Raw genomic sequence first — 21,930 nt, forward strand, 5'->3', positions numbered from 1 at the left:
CAACAGGATACTATGTAATATTAATAATGAATGAATTTATAATTATAAAGATAAGTCATTTTATAATAATCAAGCAAAATACTTTAATGTATGCAATGGAGTCAACTTGGAAAAATCCTAGGAAAGAAGAGTAACCTATATACACTATAATTATTTAGAAGATGCCATGTAGTCATCTTAAATGACTAAGAATTTTGGAGGTGGCAAAAACATTAGCTATTTTCTCCTTTCTCATTGCTACTTCTACAATCTGTAATCCATCCTTGATTAAAAGGAATTCAGAAAAGAAAAAGGATTTCAATAACATTTTGCTTTATCTGATTTGCTGTTTTCATATACACAATCATTTATTCAAGGCTTGATTTTTGAATGTCAAGTATGCCAATTTTTTCAGACTATATAAATAAAATATTTACATATAAACCTTTTTTTTATTTATTCATTTATTTTCTTGGCTGATTTCTGTTCTCTGAAAAGGTTTTAGTCCAATTCAAATTTGGGCTTGTGAAAGAACACAGAACCCACAAAAAAGTGAATCTGAGGACAATCACCTTTGTGGAAAAAAGTTCTGAAACCCTAAGTGTTTCTGAATGGGAGAGGACACTAATAGAGCTTCCAAATCATTGTAAGTCTCTTCCATGTCTTTAATTCTGCCTGTTTTGACAAAAGCAGAACTTAATGCATCTTTGAAGAAGGCAAAGGCACCCCAACTCCAGTACTCTTGCCTGGAAAATCCCATGGACGGAGGAGCCTGGTGGGCTGCAGTCCATGGGGTCGCTGAGAGTCGGACATGACTGAGCGACTTCACTTTCACTTTCCACTTATGCATTGGAGGAGGAAATGGCAACCCACTCCAGTATCCTTGCCTGGAGAATCCCAGGACAGCGGAGCCTGGCGGGCTGCCGTCTACAGGGTCACACAGAGTTGGACACGACTGAAGCGACTTAGCAGCAGTAGCAGCAGTGCATCTTTATAGCTTGTCTATCACATTAAAAAAAATCAAACTTTTCTGATGTTTTCAGATCAGAGCAGTTGCTCAGTCGTGTCCGACTCTTTGCAACCTCATGAATCGCAGCACGCCAGGCCGCCTTGTCCATCACCAACTCCCGGAGTTCACTGAGACTCGTCCATTGAGTCAGTGATGCCATCCAGCCATCTCATCCTCTGTCGTCCCCTTCTCCTCCTGCCCCCAATCCCTCCCAGCATCAGAGTCTTTTCCAATGAGTCAACTCTTTGCATGAGGTGCCCAAAGTACTGGAGTTTCAACTTTAGCATCAGTCCTTCCAAAGAAATCCCAGGGCTGATCTCCTTCAGAATGGACTGGTTGGATCTCCTTGCAGTCCAAGGGACTCTCAAGAGTCTTCTCCAACACCACAGTTCAAAAGCATCAATTCTTCGGCACTCAGCCTTCTTCACAGTCCAACTCTCACATCCATACATGACCACAGGAAAAACCAGAGCCTTGACTAGACGGACCTTTGTTGGCAAAGTAATGTCTCTGCTTTTGAATATGCTATCTAGGTTGGTCATAACTTTCCTTCCAAGGAGTAAGCGTCTTTTAATTTCATGGCTGCAGTCACCATCTGTAGTGATTTTTCAGCCCAGAAAAATAAAGTCTGACACTGCTTCCACTGTTTCCCCATCTATTTCCCATGAAGTGATGGGACCAGATGCCATGATCTTCGTTTTCTGAATGTTGAGCTTTAAGCCAACTTTTTCACTCTCCACTTTCACTTTCATCAAGAGGCTTTAGAATTCCCTCTTTACTTTCTGCCATAAGGGTGGTGTCATCTGCATATCTGACGTTATTGATATTTCTCCCGGCAATCTTGATTCCAGTTTGTGTTTCTTCCAGTCTAGCATTTCTCATGGTGTACTCTGCATATAAGTTAAATAAACAGGGTGACAATATACAGCCTTGATGAACTCCTTTTCCTATTTGGAACCAGTCTGTTGTTCCATGTCCACTTCTAACTGTTGCTTCCTGACTTGCATACAAATTTCTCAAGAGGCAGATCAGGTGGTCTGGTATTCCCATCTCCTTCAGAATTTTCCACAGTTTACTGTGATCCACACAGTCAAAGGCTTTGGCATAGTCAATAAAGCAGAAATAGATGTTTTTCTGGAACTCTCTTGCTTTTTCTATGATCCAGTGGCTGTTGGCAATTTGATCTCTGGTTCCTTTGCCTTTTCTAAAACCAGCTTGAACATCAGGAAGTTCACGGTTCACATATTGCTGAAGCCTGGCTTGGAGAATTTTGAGCATTACTTTACTAGCATGTGAGATGAGTGCAATTGTGCGGTAGTCTGAGCATTCTTTGGCATTGCCTTTCTTTGGGATTGGAATGAAAACTGACCTTTTCAAGTCCTGTGGCCACTGCTGAGTTTTCCAAATTTGCTGGCATATGGAGTGCAGCACTTTCACAGCATCATCTTTCAGGATTTGGAATAGCTCAACTGGAATTCCATCACCTCCACTAGCTTTGTTCATAGTGATGCTTTCTAAGATCCACTTGACTTCACATTCCAGGATGTCTGGCTCTAGGTCAGTGATCACACCATTATGATTATCTGGGTTGTGAAGATCTTTTTTGTACAGTTCTTCTGTGTATTCTTGCCACCTCTTCTTAATCTCTTCTGCTTCTGTTAGGTCCATACCATTTCTGTCCTTTATCGAGCTCATCTTTGCATGAAATGTTCCTTTGGTATCTCTGATTTTCTTGAAGAGATCCCTAGTCTTTCCCATTCTGTTGTTTCCCTCTATTTCTTTGCATTGATCACTGAAGAAGGCTTTTTTATCTCTTCTTGCTATTCTTTGGAACTCTGCATTCAGATGTTTATATCTTTCCTTTTCTCCTTTGCTTTTCACTTCTCTTCTTTTCACAGCTATTTGTAAGGTCTCCCCAGACAGCCATTTTGCTTTTTTGCATTTCTTTTCTATGGGAATGGTCTTGGTCCCTGTTTCCTGTATAATGTCACGAACCTCATTCCATAGTTCATCAGGCACTCTATCTATCAGATGCAGGCCCTTAAATCTACTTCTCACTTCCACTATACAATCATAAGGGATTTGATTTAGGTCATACCTGAATGGTCTACTGGTTTTCCCTACTTTCTTCAATTTCAGTCTGAATTTGGTAATAAGGAGTTCATGGTCTGAGCCACAGTCAGCTCCCGATCCTGTTTTTGTTGACTGTATAGAGCTTTTCCATCTTTGGCTGCAAAGAATATAATCAGTCTGATTTCGGTGTTGACCATCTGGTGATGTCCATGTATAGAGTCCTCTCTTGTGTTGTTGGAAGAGGGTGTTTGTTATGACCAGTGCATTTTCTTGGCATAACTCTATTAGTCTTTGCCCGGCTTCATTCCGTATTCCAAGGCCAAATTTGCCTGTTACTCCAGGTGTTTCTTGACTTCCTACTTTTGCATTCCAGTCCCCTATAATGAAAAGGACATCTTTTTTGGGTGTTAGTTCTAAAGGTCTTGTAGGTCTTCATAGAACCGTTCAACTTCAGCTTCTTCAGCATTACCAGTTGGGGCATAGACTTGGATTACTGTGATATTGAATGGTTTGCCTTGGAAACGAACAGAGATTATTCTGTCGTTTTTGAGATTGCATCCAAGTACTGCATTTCGGACTCTTCTGTTGACCACGATGGCCACTCCATTTCTTCTGAGGGATTCCTGCCCGCAGTAGTAGATATAATGGTCATCTGAGTTAAATTCACCCATTCCAGTCCATTTCAGTTCGCTGATTCCTAGAATGTCGACTTGTTTGACCACTTTCAATTTGCCTTGATTCATGGACCTGACATTCCAGGTTCCTATGCAATATTGCTCTTTACAGCATTGGACCTTGCTACTATCACCAGTCACATCCACACATTTATGCTGTTTCTGCTAAAACAAAATAATTAAATTCCTGTCTTCTCCCTAATTTATTTTTATAATTTTTAAAAAGAGAGCTTTATTGTCCATTATCTCAGTGCAAGAGCATCCATAACCACTAGATGGCAACCATCTACGAGGGACTTCAAAAGTCTTCAGTACCTTTAAGAAAATCTAAAGCATAGCTACAAAAGTCCAAAAAATTGGCCTGTATTAAAGTAGTTTTGCTCCCTGAAGAATAAAACAATACTTTTTAAATTTGAATTTCCAGGTAAAGGAGAGCATAAATTCGTCTAGCCATGACTACTCTGAATCTGTGTGTCCTTCACCATCTGGCTCAGTTTCCAAGAATGACAGCTAAGTGTGAATGCAAAAGGCACGCAGACCACACGTGTGCGTGCACACACACACACACATACCTCATACCTTGTGGAGAGTTTTCTAACTGCTTGTCAATAAGGTTTTACTAAGTGTTTGCACTTATGTTAAGGGTTAAAGCATCAGATCTGATTAAAAAATGATGCAATTAAATGTGTGAATTAGTATTTTCTAAAGTAAAAACTGTTGGTATTAAAAGTAGTCAAAACAGTTTGAGCAATAATTTTTTAAATACAAACATATGTAGATTGATACAAAAGTGATTTGTACAGTTATAAAATTTTCCAGAAACAGGTTTCAAATTTTGCTTATAAAGTACTAACTAGAATAAACTATTAATGCATTTAATAATCAGACAGCATAATTTGCTAACTAAACAAAATAATCTTCCTCAAAAGTGTACTGACTCTCAATAAATTAAAGCTACATCTCAACAAGAATATAACTAGTAAAAAAAAATTAATATCAATATATTTTAAAGCATGGGTTTTCTAAGACATTACTTAGAATACAGACCTCAAATGACTGTTCCAGTGTGAAGTTAATGGTACAAACACAAGGTGTAACATTTGGAGACAAACATTTATTACAGGGACTGGAAGGATCTGTTCCGGTATAATCGATCTGCAAGAGAAAAATATAACTAAGTATACTCCTTGGAGAAAGTGAATACACTCTGAAATAATCTGCTATCAGATGGAAAAATGAGTCTGAGAGAACAACCACAGTCCAGAAAAAGATCTTTTTATAAGGTCATCTATTAGACAGTGTGAGCCTGTAAAAACTGGAAAGGGTCCTATGTTATCCTACTGGCTCATCTCTCCTTTTTCACAAAGAAACACATTTATGCAAAAATCATAAATACAAAATTCAAACTGCATGATGTATTAACTTTTAAATAGCTATAAAGTCTAAACAACTTTTCTGTCATTTCAGCTTTCCATGGCATATTTTCAAATTAAATAAAGCAAACAAAAAACTATCAGGTTTCTCAAGGGCTACCATTTTTAAAACCTGGTGTTGGATAATTAAGAATCTGCTTTATCTCTGTCCTGGGTTCCTGGTTCAGTTCAGTTCAGTTCAGTCACTCAGTCATGTCCAACTCTTTGCAACCCCATGAATCGAAGCACACCAGGCCTCCCTGTCCATCACCAACTCCTGGAGTTCACCCAGACTCACGTCCATTGAGTCTGTGATGCCATCCAGCCATCTCATCCTCTGTCGTCCCCTTCTCCTCCTGCCCCCAATCCCTCCCAGCATCACAGTCTTTTCCAATGAGTCAACTCTTCACATGAAGTGGCCAAAGTACGGGAGTTTCAGCTTTAGCATCATTCCTTCCAAAGAAATCCCAGGGCTGATCTCCTTCAGAATGGACTGGTTGGATCTCCTTGCAGTCCAAGGGACTCTCAAGAGTCTTCTCCAACACCACAGTTCAAAAGCATCAATTCTTCGGCACTCAGCTTTCTTCACAGTCCAACTCTCACATCCATACATGACCACAGGAAAAACCAGAGCCTTGACTAGACGGACCTTTGTTGGCAAAGTAATGTCTCTGCTTTTGAATATGCTATCTAGGTTGGTCATAACTTTCCTTCCAAGGAGTAAGCGGCTTTTAATTTCATGGCTGCAATCACCATCTGCAGTGATTTTGTCCTTTAAAATTTCCCTGCTGATCAGAGTCTGTTTTTGTTTTTGTTTTTGTTTTTTCTTTCTTTTACTTTGTCACACCACCGATTGAAGCAAAACAACACAACAAGCTGCCGCTTCACCCAAAAGCGGTGTTTTCACTCTGCCCTTTCTTGACGGCTCAGCGGGTCATCAGCAAAAGGCCCACTGAGTGCTTTTAAAAGGGTCAGAGTCTGTTTTTGATAAGCCCCTTAATTCACACGAGTTTGTGCTAAGGCAATGGGACAGGTAGGGGGCTGGTCACCAGAAAGACCAGATGTGACTAGGGACTTTGGCCCAGTCCACACTCTGGAAAGAGGGAGAAGGCTGAAGGTTTAGTTCAATCATGTGTTAGTCGCTCAGTCGTGTTCAACTCTTTGCAATCCTATGGACTGTAGCCCACCAGACTCCTTTGTCCATGGAATTCTCCAGGCAAGAATATTGGAATGGGTTGCCATTCCCTTCCCCAGCGGATCTTCCTGACCCAGGAATTGAACCCGGGTTTCCTGCACTGCAGGAAAATTCTTTACCAACTGAGCCACCAGTGTTTAATCAATCATGCCTTCATCATGGAATCCCAATAAAAACACTGGCCACCAAAGCACAGGTGAGCTTTGGGTTGGTCAGCCCATTGACAAGCCCCGATTCTCAGGGAGGAGGAGTGCATGAAGCTCTGCATTCAAGACCTCACCAAATGTCTCTTTGTTTAGCTGATCCTGATTTATATGATTTTAAATAAAAGTATAATTATAAGTCTAGCACTTCCCTGAGTTCTGAGTTATTGCAACAACTTGGGAAACCTGAGAGAAGTTACAGGAACCTCCCACATTTATAAGCAGTTGGTGAGAAGTTCAGGCGGCCTGGAGATGTCTGAACTTGCACCTGGCATGTGAAGTGAGGGAGGTCTAGGCAAGGGGGACTCGGAACTCCCGTATTTGTAGCCAGTTGGCCTTAAGTATGGGTTGCCCGGGAGCCTGACTTGCAGCTGGTGTATGAGTGGTACTCAGATGTATTGCTGGAGACCAAGCCCTTCCACCCGTGGACTCTGACACAAACTCAGGTGGTCAGTGTCACAACTGAACTGCAATACACCAGCAGATGTCAGAGACCTGACCTAAGAGCTAAAATGAGAAAATTTTTTCCATTATATGAATTTATTTTCTAGAGTGGTTTGAAGTTCACAGCAAAACTGAGTTCAAACTACAGAGTTCCCATGTACTCCCTGGACCTACACAGACACAATCTCCCTGATTATCAATATCCCTCACCAGAGAAATGTACTTGTTACAAATGATGACCTGTAATCTTACATCATTATCACCCAAAGGCAATGGTTCACCTTAAAAGAGTCACTCCTGGTGTTGCACACTCCATGGCTTTTACAAGTGCGTAATGACATACATACACCATCACAGTATCATACTGAATAGTTTCATACCTTAAAAACTCTCTGCACTCTACCTATTCATTCTTCCCTCACCCGTACCCCTGACAACCATGGATCTTTTTACTGTCTCCATAGTTTTGCCTCTTCCAGAATGGCACATAATTTGAAATCATATAGCATGTAGCCTTTTTGGATTTATCTCATTCACTTAGTAATATGCATTTAAGATTTCTCTGTCTTTCCATGGCTTGATAGCACATTTCTTTTTAGCATCAAAGATTATTCTGTTTTCTTGGTTACCACAGAAGACATCTTGGTTGTTTCTAAGTTTTGGCAATTACAAGTAAAACTGCTATAAACATCCATGTGCAGGTTTTCGTGTGAATGTAAATTTTCAGCCTATTTACATAAATAACAAGGAGTAAAAATGCTGGATTGCGTTGTAAGACTATGTTTAGTTTTGTAAGAGACTGCCAAGCTGTCTTCCAAAGTGGCTGTACCATTTTGCACTCCCACCAGCAATAAATGACTTCCTTTTGCACCACATCCTCACCAGCATGTGATGCTGTTGATGTTCTGGGTTTTCACCATTTTAACAGGTGTGCAGTGGTATCTCGTTGTTTTAATTTGCAGTTTCCTAAATCACTGCAGATGGTTGACTGCAGCCATGAAATTAAAAGATGTTTACTCCTTGGAAGGAAAGTTATGACCAACCTAGATAGCATATTCAAAAGCAGAGACATTACTTTGCCAACAAAGGTCCGTCTAGTCAAGGCTATGGTTTTTCCTGTGGTCATGTATGGATGTGAGAGTTGGACTGTGAAGAAGGCTGAGTGCCGAAGAATTGATGCTTTTGAACTGTGGTGTTGGAGAAGACTCTTGAGAGTCCCTTGGACTGCAAGGAGATCCAACCAGTCCATTCTGAAGGAGATCAGCCCTGGGATTTCTTTGGAAGGAATGATGCTAAAGCTGAAACTCCAGTACTTTGGGCACCTCATGCAAAGAGTTGACTCATTGGAAAAGACTCTGATGCTGGGAGGGATTGGGAGCAGGAGGAGAAGGGGACGACAGAGGATGAGATGGCTGGATGGCATCACTGACTCGATAGACTGAGTGTGAGTGAACTCCGGGAGCTGGTGATGGACAGGGAGGCCTGGCATGCTGCGATTCATGGGGTTGCAAAGAGTCGGACACGACTGAGCGACCGAACTGAACTGAACTGAATGATACTGTCAAGCATCTTTCACATGTTTACTTGCCATCTGTAAATCATGGACTAAATGTTTGGATCAGCCAAAATTTATATGTTGAAGCCCTAATTTCCAGTACAACTTGTAGGTGGGAACACTGGATTCAGTTTAGATGAGGTCATGAAGGTAAGGCCGCCACGATGGAATGAGAATCCTTCTGAGATGGAAAAAAATAGAGCAGAGTGCTTGCCTCTGTGCACTGCATGCACGCTCTCTCTCTCAATCTCTTTGTCTCTCTGCTATGGGAGGATAAAGTGAGAAGGCAGCCATCTACAAGTCAGGAGGTGGACGGTCTTTCTTCACTCTCTTCAGGGTGAAGAATCTGAAGACACTGAATCTGCCAGCACCTTGGTCTGACTTCCAATCCTCCAAGACAGTATGAAATAAACGTCTGTTATTTAAGCTATCTGGTCTATACATTTTTTAAAATAGCAGCTTACGCTAAGACAGACTTTATACTGAGAAGTGAGGTGTTGCTTCAGCAAATATTCAAAAAGACAGAAGTAGCTTTGGATCTGGGAAATGGGTATAGGCTGGAGATTTGAGATGCATGCTAGAAATATAAATATTAAAGGTGATTCTGGTGAGATCTTAGAAAGAAATGACGAGAGTTAAAAAGAAAGCTTCCATCTCCTTAGAGAGCTAATAAACATGATTAGAATACTGGTAGAAACATGGATGGTAAAAGACAGCTTTGGTGAAGTCTTAGAAATGGACATTATTGGACAATGAAAAAAAGATGATCCTTGTCAATAAAGCGCAGAGAATTTGACTAAACTGTGATCCAGTGTTTTGTGGAATGTAGCACTTGTGGAAGGATGAAGCTGGATATTTAAAGAATTAAAGTGTTCAAAGAATGGCTTGGTTCCATCTGACTGCTTATTAATAGTAAGATGGGAGAAAAGAGAATGGACTAAGAAAAAATGTTAAGCAAAAAGGGACCAAAACTTAAGATCTGGAAAAATTCTCAAACCTATCCATACCACAAAAAATCAGAAAGCATGCTCTGAAAAGAATACTAAGGGTACAACTAAGGGTAATACTAAGCTGAACAACCATTCAGTAAAGAGGTGAGTGAGCATGAGAACCATGGACGTAATCGGCCATTCTAGCAGAAACACTGCCGTGTGAACTGAAGGGGAGAGAGGAGGAGCAGAAGGAAGGCAAGCTGAGGAACTGCTCAGATCCTACAGGACTGGCCCACAGAGCCATTCTCTACGTGATGTGCTACTGATTCTCCAAAAGAAGAGAAGAATGATCCCTGAGATGACTTCTAAGACCATCAGGGCTACATCCTCATTTCATACTGGAGAAGGAGTTCAACAGACCGGCTGGCAGCAACCCAGAGCTTTGAAGCAGGACTTCTACCCTAGTGGGTCCCGAAGGCAGAGTGTTAAACCAAAGAGGTTTAACAAGCCTTAAGAGGCTTCTCAAGCCTTAAGATCTGATGATATTTGTCTTGCTAAGTTTTAGAGATCTGCTTGGAACTCATCACCCTTTTCATTTTATTCTCCCCTCTCAAATTTGAGTGTCTGTGCTATTATCTGTTTCTGGAGAAGGCAATGGCACCCCACTCCAGTACTCTTGCCTGGAAAATCCCATGGACGGAGGAGCCTGGTGGGCTGCAGTTCATGGGGTCACTAAGAGTCAGACATGACTGAGTGACTTCACTTTCACTTTTCACTTTCATGCATTGGAGAAGGAAATGGCAACCCACTCCAATGTTCTTGCCTGGAGAATCCCAGGGACAGAGGAGCCTAGCGGGCTGCCATCTATGGGGTCACACAGAGTCGGACACGACTGAAGCGATGTAGCAGCAGCAGCAGCTATGTCTGTTACTTCATGGTATTTGGAAGCACATCTGGTTCCACAGGTTCACAGGTGGAGAGAAATTTTGCCTCAGGATGAATCATACTTTGAGTCTCACCTATCTGATTAAAATGGTATTTAGAAGACTTTAAAGGTGATGCTGGAAACAGAAGAGATTCGGGGGGCTGATTACATGGAATAAAAGTATTGTGCATGAGCACAAGGGTGGAATGTATGAATTGAATGTGTCTCTTCAAAATTCATATGCTGACGCCTCTGGGAAATAATCAGGTTTAGATGAGGTCAGGATGGTGAGGTCCCCATGATGCGATTAATATCTCTAAGAAGAAGAGGAAAAGAAATCAGAGCTCCTTCTCTCTCTGCTGTGGCGAGGGCAGCAGGAAAGTGGCCGCCTGCAAACCAGGAGGGTCCTCACCAAGAACCTAACCTATCAGCACCATGATTTAAACATCCCTCGCTCAAGGACTGTGAGAAGTGAGTGCCTGCTATTTAAGTCACCCAGTTTACAACATGTCATTGTAGCAGTCTAGGCTGATTAGGGTATTGCATACCTTCTTTGGTGAGGTATCTGTTTAGGTCTTTTGCCTATTTTTAATAGAGTTTTTCACTTGCTTATTGCTGAGTATTAAGAGTCCCTTGTATATTTTGGTAACAGCCCTTTATCAGATATGCCTTCTAACAAATTTTTCTCCCAGACTGGGATCTGTTTTATCACTCTTGTGATAAGAATTTTATCATTAGCAACTCTAATTACCTTTACCTTAATAGAGTAAAAAAAAAAAAGCCAGCTGACCTTTATATTTGAAACTGAGCACATAAACTTTCTATGTGGATATTCAATTTCTTTTCATAATTGAAAAAAAAGGTTAAAATTTGTATATAGAAAATAAAGCATTAAATTATAACATCTAGGGAAACCTCCTACATTACTGATGGAAATGTAAATTAGTACAATCACTATGGAAAACAGTATGGAGGTTCCTTAAAAAACTAAAAATAGAACTACCTTTTGATCCAGCAACTCCACTCATGGGGATATATCAAGAAAAAAACATAATTCAAAAAGATGCACACACCCCAATGTTCATAGCACTATTTACAATAGCCAAGACACAGAAGCAACCTATGTGTCTATTGACAAAGGAATGGATAAAGAAAAAGTGGTACATAAATGCAATGGACTATTACTCAGACATAAAAAAGAAGGAAATAATGTCATTTGCAACAACATGGATGGACCTAGAGATTATCATACTAAGTGAATTAAGTCAGACAAAGACAAATTTTATACAATAACATTTATATGTGGACTCTAATTTTTTAAATGATAAAAATGAACTTATTTACAAAACAGAAACAGACTCACAGATTTCAAAAACAAACTTATGGTTACCAAAGGGGAAACGCTGGAGTAGGGAGGTGCAGGGATAAATTAGGAGCTTGGGATTAACACAGACACACTACTATACACCACAAAATAGATAACCAAAAAGGACCTACTGTATAGCACAGGGAACTCTACTCAATATTCTATAATAACCCATATGGGTAAAGAAGGTGAAAAATTAATATATGTATAACAATTAACTTTGCTATACACCTGAAACACACTGTAAATCAATTATACTCCAACAAAAGTTTTTTAAAAATTAAAACAATTACACCTAACTGCTTTTCAAAAATCATAAAACTGCTTAATAAAACTTCGTTTTGTCAAATTCTGATACAACCTATCGAAATGTTCTCCATCAAAGCCTACTTACTAATGAAACTTTGTTTAGAGAAAATTTTCATTCACTACAAATATCTAAGACAGGCTTGGCATGTAATTAAAACAAGTTAATAAACACAAGTCTCCTAAATGAAGACAGGCAAAGCATATATAATTTTTCACTAAACTTGAGGGGTCACAGCTTTCTACCTAGGGCTTATTCATGTAAAATATTCCACTTAAAAGTCAAATTTTATGATGTTGACAAGATGAGAGAAAAGATGAGACCATTTAGAAAAATAAACTATATTTAAAATCTATATTAAAATATATTAAATTTTTTTCAATTTTTTGTTTAAAAGTCTCTACACATCTTCTCTCTCTTCTAAGTCTAATTTAGGATAAAAAAAAAGTTGCCAGCTGGGCCTATTACCATATATGGTTTGGCTTTGAACAGAAACCTGTTAAACCACTCTCTTTCAAATTGGTGTCTAAGGCAAAGGGGGAAAGAAAGATGATCAGTTGTGATTAAACAAAGATATATTCTTTATTTAATTGAACAAAAACAACAGGATGGAATATGAAATCTAATAAATTACACTACTACAGTATATTAAAACTTAAGTATTTTTAAACCAAGTATTTTGATGCTTTTGAACTGTGGTGTTGGAGAAGACTCTTGAGAGTCCCTTGGACTGCAAGGAGATCCAACCAGTCCATTCTGAAGGAGATCAGCCCTGGGATTTCTTTGGAAGGAATGATGCTAAAGCTGAAACTCCAGTACTTTGGCCACCTCATGTGAAGAGTTGACTCCCTGGAAAAGACTCTGATGCTGGGAGGGATTGGGGACAGGAGGAGAAGGGGACGACAGAGGATGAGATGGCTGGATGGCATCACTGACTATGTGGACGTGAGTCTCAGTGAACTCCGGGAGTTGGTGACGGACAAGGAGGCCTGGCGTGCTTCGATTCAAGGGGTCGCAAAGAGTTGGACACGACTGAGCGACTGAACTGAACTGATTGCTTAATATTAAATTATACTTCTACAAAATCAAAGGATAGCTATAACATTTTCATCATAATCTTTTAATTATACTTTTTTTAAATATACAAAAAAATTGCATGTCTTTGATTCCAGGAAATTCTGAAAGTAAAAAAAATTATCATTAACACTTTAAATCTTTCTATCTGCAACACATGACATGAAGTACAAGGCAGATGCAAAAGTAACATTTTATGTACAGTTTACACAGTCCTTTCTATTAAACGTATATTTCATCTGATCTTCACCAAAATCCTAAAAGTATTATCCTCATTTTACATAAAGAGAACACATTAAGAAACTTGCCCAAAGATATGCAAATAGCAAGAGCTGGTACTATGCTAGAAGCAAGAATGTTTGACTCGAAGTCCAATGTTCCTTCTACTAAACTGCTTCTTCACAAAAACAGTTCCCTTGGCCCTCCAGAAGACTACTTCATCAAAGGTTAACACACAGAGAAAATAAGTATAATATTAAGTGCTAAACTGAATGGCAGAGGACAGTAAGTACCAGATGGACTAGTACTTTCAAAGAAAAGAGGATTTGAAATGAGCCATTAAAAGGAAAAAAAGATGGAAAAGAGGGCCATGAGGAGAAGCATGAAATTAGGACCCACAGGTACATTTAAGGACAATGAGCATAAACAGTTTGGATTTGTGGAGAGTTTTCACATTGGAAGGAAATGAGACAACGCTAAAAGGTAAACTGGATCCGTAAGAACATGCTCTGTTTTATAGGCTACTGTTTATCAAATGTATATACTAAGTACCTGACATTAAGTACTTAACACACATCAACTTATTGAAATGTACAATAGTTTCCTGCAAAATTAATTTTTATTTTCCTTATTTTAACCTAGGAAGGTTTAGTAATTTTCCCAGTATCACCCACCAAGAATTTAAACCCAGCTCTGACTTTCTCTAAAATCTATGTTCTTAGCACCATCTTATGTCCTCTTACACAAGGAATAATACCATCGTTTCGATGCACAAACTCAGAGCCTCCAGATTATAAGAACGAAGAAAAGTATCTGTGATTTATTTTTGTTGCTAATCAGGTTGCCCAGCACCCAAACACACTCTCAAGCACTGGGGAATTCATGTTGAGAGTTTCAGAGGCAGGCAGGGCTCTATTTTCCACTTCAGAAGCCAAGAGAGCAACTGAGTCCTTCCACATCCTAACCCCAGGAGCCAAGCAAAAAGCATAAGATTTGGATCAAGCCTGATACAGACTAGAGGACTGAATCTCCACAAAATCAGAGTCGAGTGGGTGTCATGAGACCAGCAGCTGAAGCAGTAATCTAATAGAGAACTAAACAGCGGCTGTGGCATCTGAGCCACTGTTTCTGCTTCCAAACTTCTCTTGCTTTCCTCTGGTCTCTGAACCTGATCCTCTAGACCTCCCACCTATTCGGTGTGAGACCTACCCAATCTCCCTCCAGTAAATCCTTTCCCCCATCAGGTACCCACACTTGGTTACTGTTGCTGGCAACAAAGCCTCGGAAAGCTAAGTAATCCCGAGTGTTCAAAATGTCCTGCAGGAAATAAGTAAATGGAGAGAGAAGAGGCTAACATAATCAAACACCTGCGTGAAAACAGATTAGAAAAAAGGAGTCTAAGAAATATGACTTTCATTTCTTCCTGAATGCGCTGTCAGGAAAGCATCACTTATTAACTTAATATTTACTTGAATGTCTGTGTTTTCCAGGCAAGAAGGACTCAGCCCAATGTCTAACCACATGCAGCTCACAGTGACAAAACACACGTCACTGAAATGTAATGGGTGTTTCGGTAAAAGAAATACAAGTCCTATAGAAATTCATACCTAACCCAGTATCCAGCAATTTCTCCATGAGGACTGATGAGTGGATGTTACCTACAAGGAGATAGTACCAAGAGGGACAATCTCTAACTGAGGGCTTAACACATGAACAAAGCCAAGATTCTGCGTTAAAGATGTGAGAATCAATTAGGAGTGCACCAGTTAAAGCATCTAATTTTTCTATAGTGTCCATTTACCAAACAGTTGACAATCAGTAGTACAGAAAATTTAGGTCTCAGAAAACAGAAAAATGAAACTGGATTACAGAGTCGAAGCTAAAGGGGTAGCTTCTGTAACTAGTCACTATAAGCTAGAGCAGTGTGGCTCTGTAGTCCAGGTGGAGAGAGCTGTGGAGAGAGCCAATCCAGAGCTCTTAGAAAGAGCGGTGTCAGAAGCTTCAGGAGACAGCACCCTCACACCGGCACAGCCGCACACACAAGATGCTGCACCACCAGCCACAAAAACGAAGCTGGCTCAGTTCCCGTCAGGCAGGGCAGACAGAGCTGGGGGACAAGGAGGTCACGATGTTAACCTTGCCCTAGGTGCCTCCAGCAGGTGCTTCAGATTTGTGAGTCATACCAGTGCCATTGGTGTGACACCACAGAAGCCAACTTCTCCCTTTGTTATGAAGAGATCTCCCACAAAAAGAGAAGGCTGTACCGGCTGAGCAGTGGACCATGTTCTTGCCTTTAACTTACACTGCTTCTAACTCAGGGCTCAAGAATGAGGGACAGCACTGAGCTCTCCACAGATGTTTTTATGACTATAGATGAGGTCATCTGTACAACCCAGGCCCCAGTAAGAAAGAAGGTGGGTAAGGACTGTGAAGAGTGAGGAGAGGAGGAAAAAGGGGGCACAATAAGAAAGCAGGATATTCTGGGACACTGAACATTTTTAAAAGCATTTAAAATAAAAAGCTTCCTTTTTATTCAATAGGTAATACCTCAAGAAGAAAAATTCCCTTAAAAAATGCTCATCAGATAAAGGGGGTAGAGGAAAGACATACACATCGACATGTGGACAGGGAATGCTGCCCCCCAATCCCGGTTCTATAAGCATCAAGCAATTACCCATGGCATCTGCCCACCAATGGTGTGCCCTGAGGAAATTCAGGATGGAGGAAAAACAGGAAGCATTCTGTGCTTGAGATACTGGCCTGAGATAGTCAGGATGCCCATCTAAGGGATAATTTCAATGAGCCCAGACTCTTGCATCTTCCCATACACAGAAAAGCACTAAAAGCATTAGCTTTCAGTGTCAGTCTCTTCTTCGGGATTTAGTTGGGGACTAAACTCCTGTATATCCTGGCTCCTTCCTGACCTCGGGGACAGTACCTCAGAGCTGAGAGGCTGTCTCCTGGGCTCAATACTCAGTAAGACCTGCAAACAAAACTTAACTCACAACTTCAGGGCTGATGGTTTTTTTCAGTCGAAACATACTCAAATTATTTAGAGTCAATTAAAAGTTAACAGTTGAATTATTTTTTTAATTCATTTTATTTTTGAAAATTAGTTATTTTAAAAATCAAAAGCTTAGTTCTACACTGATAGTTACAGAACAAGTTTAATCCTTCATATCCCAATAAAATTCTGAGTCGTATGAAATGCTGCTGCATGTTTCTGTAGGTTAAAGAATCTGAGTGGGAACTACAGAAAAGGTGTTTACTTCTAATTCAATCAGTAAGTCAATCTCACATGTGGAAATGATAAATGAATTAAGTAATATGTCATGCAAACCATCATAACAAAAAAATTTAAAAACTAGTTATTATTTCCCAAATGTCTATTCAGTGCCAGAACTATTTTAATCTTTCACAGAGGAAACTGATATTCAGAGGTTACATGACTGCCCAGAACCAATCAGCTAGTATATGACTATTAGTTTTTGAGGGCTGCTAAGTCACTTCAGTCGTGTCTGACTCTGTGCGACCCCATAGACGGCAGCCCACCAGGCTCCCCCGTCCCTGGGATTCTCCAGGCAAGAACACTGGAGTGGGTTGCCATTTCTTTCTCCAATGCATGAAAATGAAAAGTCAAAGTGAAGTCGCTCAGTCGTGTCCAATTCTTAGCAACCCCATGGACTGCAGCCTACCAGGCTCCTCCATCCATGGGATTTTCCAGGCAAGAGTACTGGAGTGGGGAGCCATCGCCTTCTCCGATTTGAGGGCTAGTGAAGCAAATTACTGCAAACTAGGTGTCTGAGAACACGAGAAATTTCTTCTCTCACAGTTCTGGAGGCTAGAAGTCTGAATTCGAGGTGCCGGCAGGGCTGTTCTCCCTCTGAGACCCTGGGGAGAAATGGTCCTTGCCTCCTGCCTGCTTCTGGCAATGGCCAGCACTCCTTGGTTTGCAGCTGCATCACACCACCTCCACCTCTGCTGCTACATACTTCTCCCTGTGTCTTCTCTTCACATCATCTTCACTCTGTGCCTGTCTTTTCTTACAGGGACACCAGATGGATATACTGAACAGGAGCCCACCAGAATAACCTCATCTTGATTTCATTTGCAAAGACTCTATTTTCAAATAAAGTCACATTCAGGTACTCGGACTTAAGGTTTCAACATATCTTTCACAAGGACACAATTCAATCTGTAACAGTGATATAATCATATCTAACTCCAAAATTGCTGTTCTTTGTATAAGACTGCTCCTGCTCCTACTGTACAATCATTTGGAAACATGGACGTCAATTGAAAAGACATTATGTTTTTAAAATAAAATTGGCACCACTCGTGAATACGCTGATGTTTTAAACAGTACCAGCACATCTTCATAGTTTTCGTCTAAAATACAGATTCAAAACAACAACATGGTTATGGCAAGGTGCTTGTCATTTCAGGAACATCTTAACTTTCAGAGTTTGAAATAGAATTTTGTTATACTAAGTTTCACAAAGTTTTTACATCTGGCATTTAATGCATTTTTACATCTGGCATTTAATGCATTTTTACAAACAAAAAAGTATATTCCAACATGAAGTTTTAGTTTACCCCTTAAAACAATTACTAAAGTATCAAGTTATAAAAACTGCCTAGGACAGAACTGATGAAAATGGCTTTGCTAATTATGCTTCAATCTATACAAGAGGGTAGATAAAAGGAACAGATAAGCAATCAGTATGAGTAAACTAGGGCTTTTATTTAAAGGAAATACAGGTCTTTTCTACATAAAACTTCGTTTTATACAGTCATATAACTGATATTCAAATATTAGTGGCTTTTATCTTTGTCTCCAGTGCTACTTTCTGACAATAACCTCGTGCGGCCTCATATCATATTTCATACATTATAATGTACACACTATACATTTATTTCCACCCTCAAGTCCCATTTTCATATTCCTAGATGTATCCCTTTGGTTGAATTTCTTCCTTATCATTGGAAACTCTTACCATCTCCATGGTATTTCAAATCCATGGTGAGCTCTTAAAAATTAAGCCAGATATTTGTGACTTGTTAATCTGGGGGGTTACACTTCACTAAAAATTTCAGTTAAAAAAAATAGTCGTGGTTCATTGACTCCCATAACCTCACACCCAACAGTGGTCTTCTGATGCCTATAAATGGTACCACCACTGTCCCAAGCATCCAAACTCAAGATTTTGGCATCATCTTTAGAATTTATTTTAGATCTCTATTAGATTCCAGGATGATAATATATAATGGAAAAATACATCATTCGTGTCATAAGAGAACTTCCATAATAATGGGATAGAAAGTTATGTTAATTAGTAATTTAAAAATATAATTCAATAATGTTATGACAGATTGTAAGCTAGTCCTTATGAAAGCTGAGAGAAGCATCTATTTATTCAATATATCAGGTGGGATAGGAATGAAATTTGAAAACTGTGGTAGAACAAGAAAAGGAAGGACATTTCAGGTTTATCTAGCAACATGCCACATTTCATAAACTGCAATAGTCATGACTAGAGCAAAGGGCAGGGGAGTGGTAGGAGATGAGGCCACAGAAACAGAAAGTAGCCTATCATGAAGAAAATTACATTCCATGTTAAGGGTCTTGAACATTATCTTGAATGCTACAGGCAGACATAGAAGAAATGTTAAGCAAGAGATGAAATATTCAGACCAGTCTTTTAAATAGCCTGCACGCTTCTGGCAATAACATGCAGCAAGACTGAAGAAAATGCCAACTAGAAAAATAAAATGCTATTACAATAACCCAGAAATATACGAAAAACATAAAGAAAAAGGCAGTAGAGATAAGGGGGGAAAAAGTTTCAAAAAATACAGAGAAAGTAAAATCTACAGAAGTTAGTGGCTAGAGATAAGATGATGACAAGTGAGACTTTCAGGGTTTCTGGCTTGAAACCCATATGGATGGTGACTCCATTCACTGCACGAGAGCTGCTTTTCACGTTGTTAACTCAGAGGTCAGCTTCCAGTTTTCCGCTCACATGAACTAGTAGCAGCAGCCCTGGGCGTAGTTATCACGTGCTCTACCTTGAAACTGGTTTGCAGACCACATTTCCCTTGTTTTTCTCTTATCTCACTAGCTGTTCCTTTTCTATCTCCTTTGCTAGTTCCTCCTCACCTCCCCGACCTCTATATTCACCGGAGTGACTCATGGCTCTCTTTGGATGTTCTTCCTTTTCTAACTCTTATAACTTTATTCTATCTTATGTCTCTATATATCATCTACACTGATGAAACCTCAAAATACTTAACCCCAGTCTCAACCTTCTCCCTATTTAGTTGTTTTCTCATTATTTCCAATTTGGATGTTTAAAAGGCATCTCACTGTAACGAGGAAAAACAGAGAACTCTTTATTCAGCTTCTAACCTCCCAAACCCTGCTATCACACTAAAACTGTTTCTATGGTCTTCCCCATCTTGATAAATTGAAGCCAAGTCCCCCTAAAACCGTGTTCCCTGAGTTTACGATTAATCAATCTCTCTATCCAAAACTTTTCCCTTTCTTGTCCCCTCTGACCTCAAGCCTGTGCTAGGTGAATGCTAATCAACCAGAGTCAGATGACTAAAATCACAGTGGTTGTTGATAACATAATTGCTGTACTAAAACTGCTGTTATGGACATGTGATTAACACACAAACTCAGGCTGTTTCTCCGGGACAAGATGAGCTTACAGATGCCTGAGCCACAGATCACGGGGCCAGAACACTGTAAACCAGAGACATCCTGACCCTCAAAACTGCAAATAAAGAAACGTCAGAAGATGACCATTAATCTCGGCCTCTTTGTTCTTTTCTTTAAGAAATGCCCCAACTCACAGACCAGGTTGGAGTGGCTTGTCCCCCACTCCCTTCCATGGCACTCTACAAATAAAACCCTACATTTTGCTGCAAATACTTGCTGTCAGTTTCTGCAACCTGGCATACAAGCCCATGCTTGGTTACAAAATTACAATTCCATCATTCCAATGCAGACCAAAATATCTTCCAGTTAGATTTGATTCTACAATTTATCTCACACACTACACATCCACCGGAGAAGGCAATGGCACCCCACTCCAATACTCTTGCCTGGAAAATGCCATGGATGGAGGAGCCTGGTAGGCTGCAGTTTAAGGGGTTGCCAACAGTTGGACACGACTGAGTGAATTCCCTTTCACTTTCCAGTTTCATGCAATGGAGAAGGAATGGTAACCCACTCCAGTGTTCTTGCCTGGAGAATCCCAGGGACGGGGTAGCCTGGGGGCTGCCATCTATGGGGTCGCACAGGGGTCACACAGAGTCGGACACGACTGAAGTGACTTAGCAGCAGCAGCAGCTACACACCCACATGAGAAAATTCTTTTAGCTCTACTTTAATTATACATCCTAAATCTAACTGCTCTTCACTGCAACCATTCTACAGTGGACACCATCATCTTTTATCATCAAAAACCTAGTCTATCCACCACCTGCTGCTGCTAAGTCACTTCAGTCGTGTCCGACTCTGTGTGACCCCACAGACGGCAGCCCACCAGGCTCCCCTGTCCCTGGGATTCTCCAGGCAAGAACACTGGAGTGGGTTGCCATTTCCTTCTCCAATGAATGAAAGTGAAAAATGAAAGTGAAGTCGCTCAGTCGTGTCAGACTCTTAGTGACCCTGTGACCTCAGCCTACCAGGCTCCTCAGTCCATGGGATTTTCCAGGCAAGAGTACTGGAGTGGGGTGCCATTGCCTTCTCCAACCTAGCATCAGCTTATTTACCCTCCCTCCAACTTTATACACCTTTTGACTTCCTGCTACTACAATTTTGCTCATATAAATCTGCTTTCTTGGAATGCATCCAACCTCCTCTTTAGAAGTGCTATTTATTCTTCAAGTTCCAGCTCAAAGCCCACCTGAAAGTTTTCCATGGTTATTGGAGACACGTAATCTTGTCTTTCTTTGGACCTCTAGGGCACATTCTATCTGTGCCACTCATCCAGCAATGCTTGCAGTTCCTTTTACGTGTATGCTTCATCTCCTCCAAAAGACTCTGTCAGGTTTCTAAGAAGGGCTCACTACTTGGAAGGAAAAAAAAAAAAGGAGGCCCTGTCCACAAGCTTTTTTCTGTTGTATACTATACCCAGAGCAGCACTTTACATATAGAAAATGCTCAATGCTGATTAAAACTCTTGATAAATTTAACTCAGTCTATGAGTTTTTAATCATCAAAACCCCACTATATCCTTCATAAACTAAAATTCAAAGGTAGCCTGGCCTAACATCCAAACTGTAATAAAATCCACTGGATACAAAAACAAAGTTTGTGAATATGCGAGTTCATGTATCTCTTCAAAATAATGATTTCATTTTCTTTAAAACATACCTAGTGGGAGTGCTTCACTTTCACTTTTCACTTTCATGCATTGGAGAAGAAAATGGCAACCCACTCCAGTGTTCTTGCCTGGAGAATCCCAGGGATGGGGGAGCCTGGTGGGCTGCCATCTATGGGGTCGCACAGAATTGGACACAACTGAAGCGACTTAGCAGCAGCAGCAGCAGC

At 40.3% G+C, this 21,930-nt stretch overlaps 1 protein-coding gene and 1 non-coding gene across 3 annotated transcripts in view; both read right to left on the reverse strand.

Annotated features, from left to right (window-relative positions):
• Positions 1–21,930, reverse strand: part of TMEM30A (transmembrane protein 30A) — a 45,788-nt gene that overhangs the window by 15,286 nt on the left and 8,572 nt on the right. Inside the window, exon 2 of one of the 2 annotated variants that reach the window (XM_005902813.3) lies at positions 4,783–4,890. The exons of the other annotated variant lie outside the window; for it this stretch is intronic. Within the exon in view, the coding sequence (XP_005902875.2) occupies positions 4,783–4,890 (108 nt within the window). The remainder of the gene's footprint in view (positions 1–4,782; positions 4,891–21,930) is intronic. 2 annotated transcript variants of the gene reach the window in all.
• LOC138989260 (small nucleolar RNA SNORA21) lies at positions 5,984–6,119 on the reverse strand. The gene has a single exon (XR_011465504.1). It is a non-coding gene; the product is annotated as a small nucleolar RNA SNORA21 (small nucleolar RNA).

The sequence above is a fragment of the Bos mutus genome, chromosome 9 (assembly GCF_027580195.1).
Source record: "Bos mutus isolate GX-2022 chromosome 9, NWIPB_WYAK_1.1, whole genome shotgun sequence".
In the NCBI taxonomy this organism is placed as follows: Eukaryota; Metazoa; Chordata; class Mammalia; order Artiodactyla; family Bovidae; genus Bos; species Bos mutus.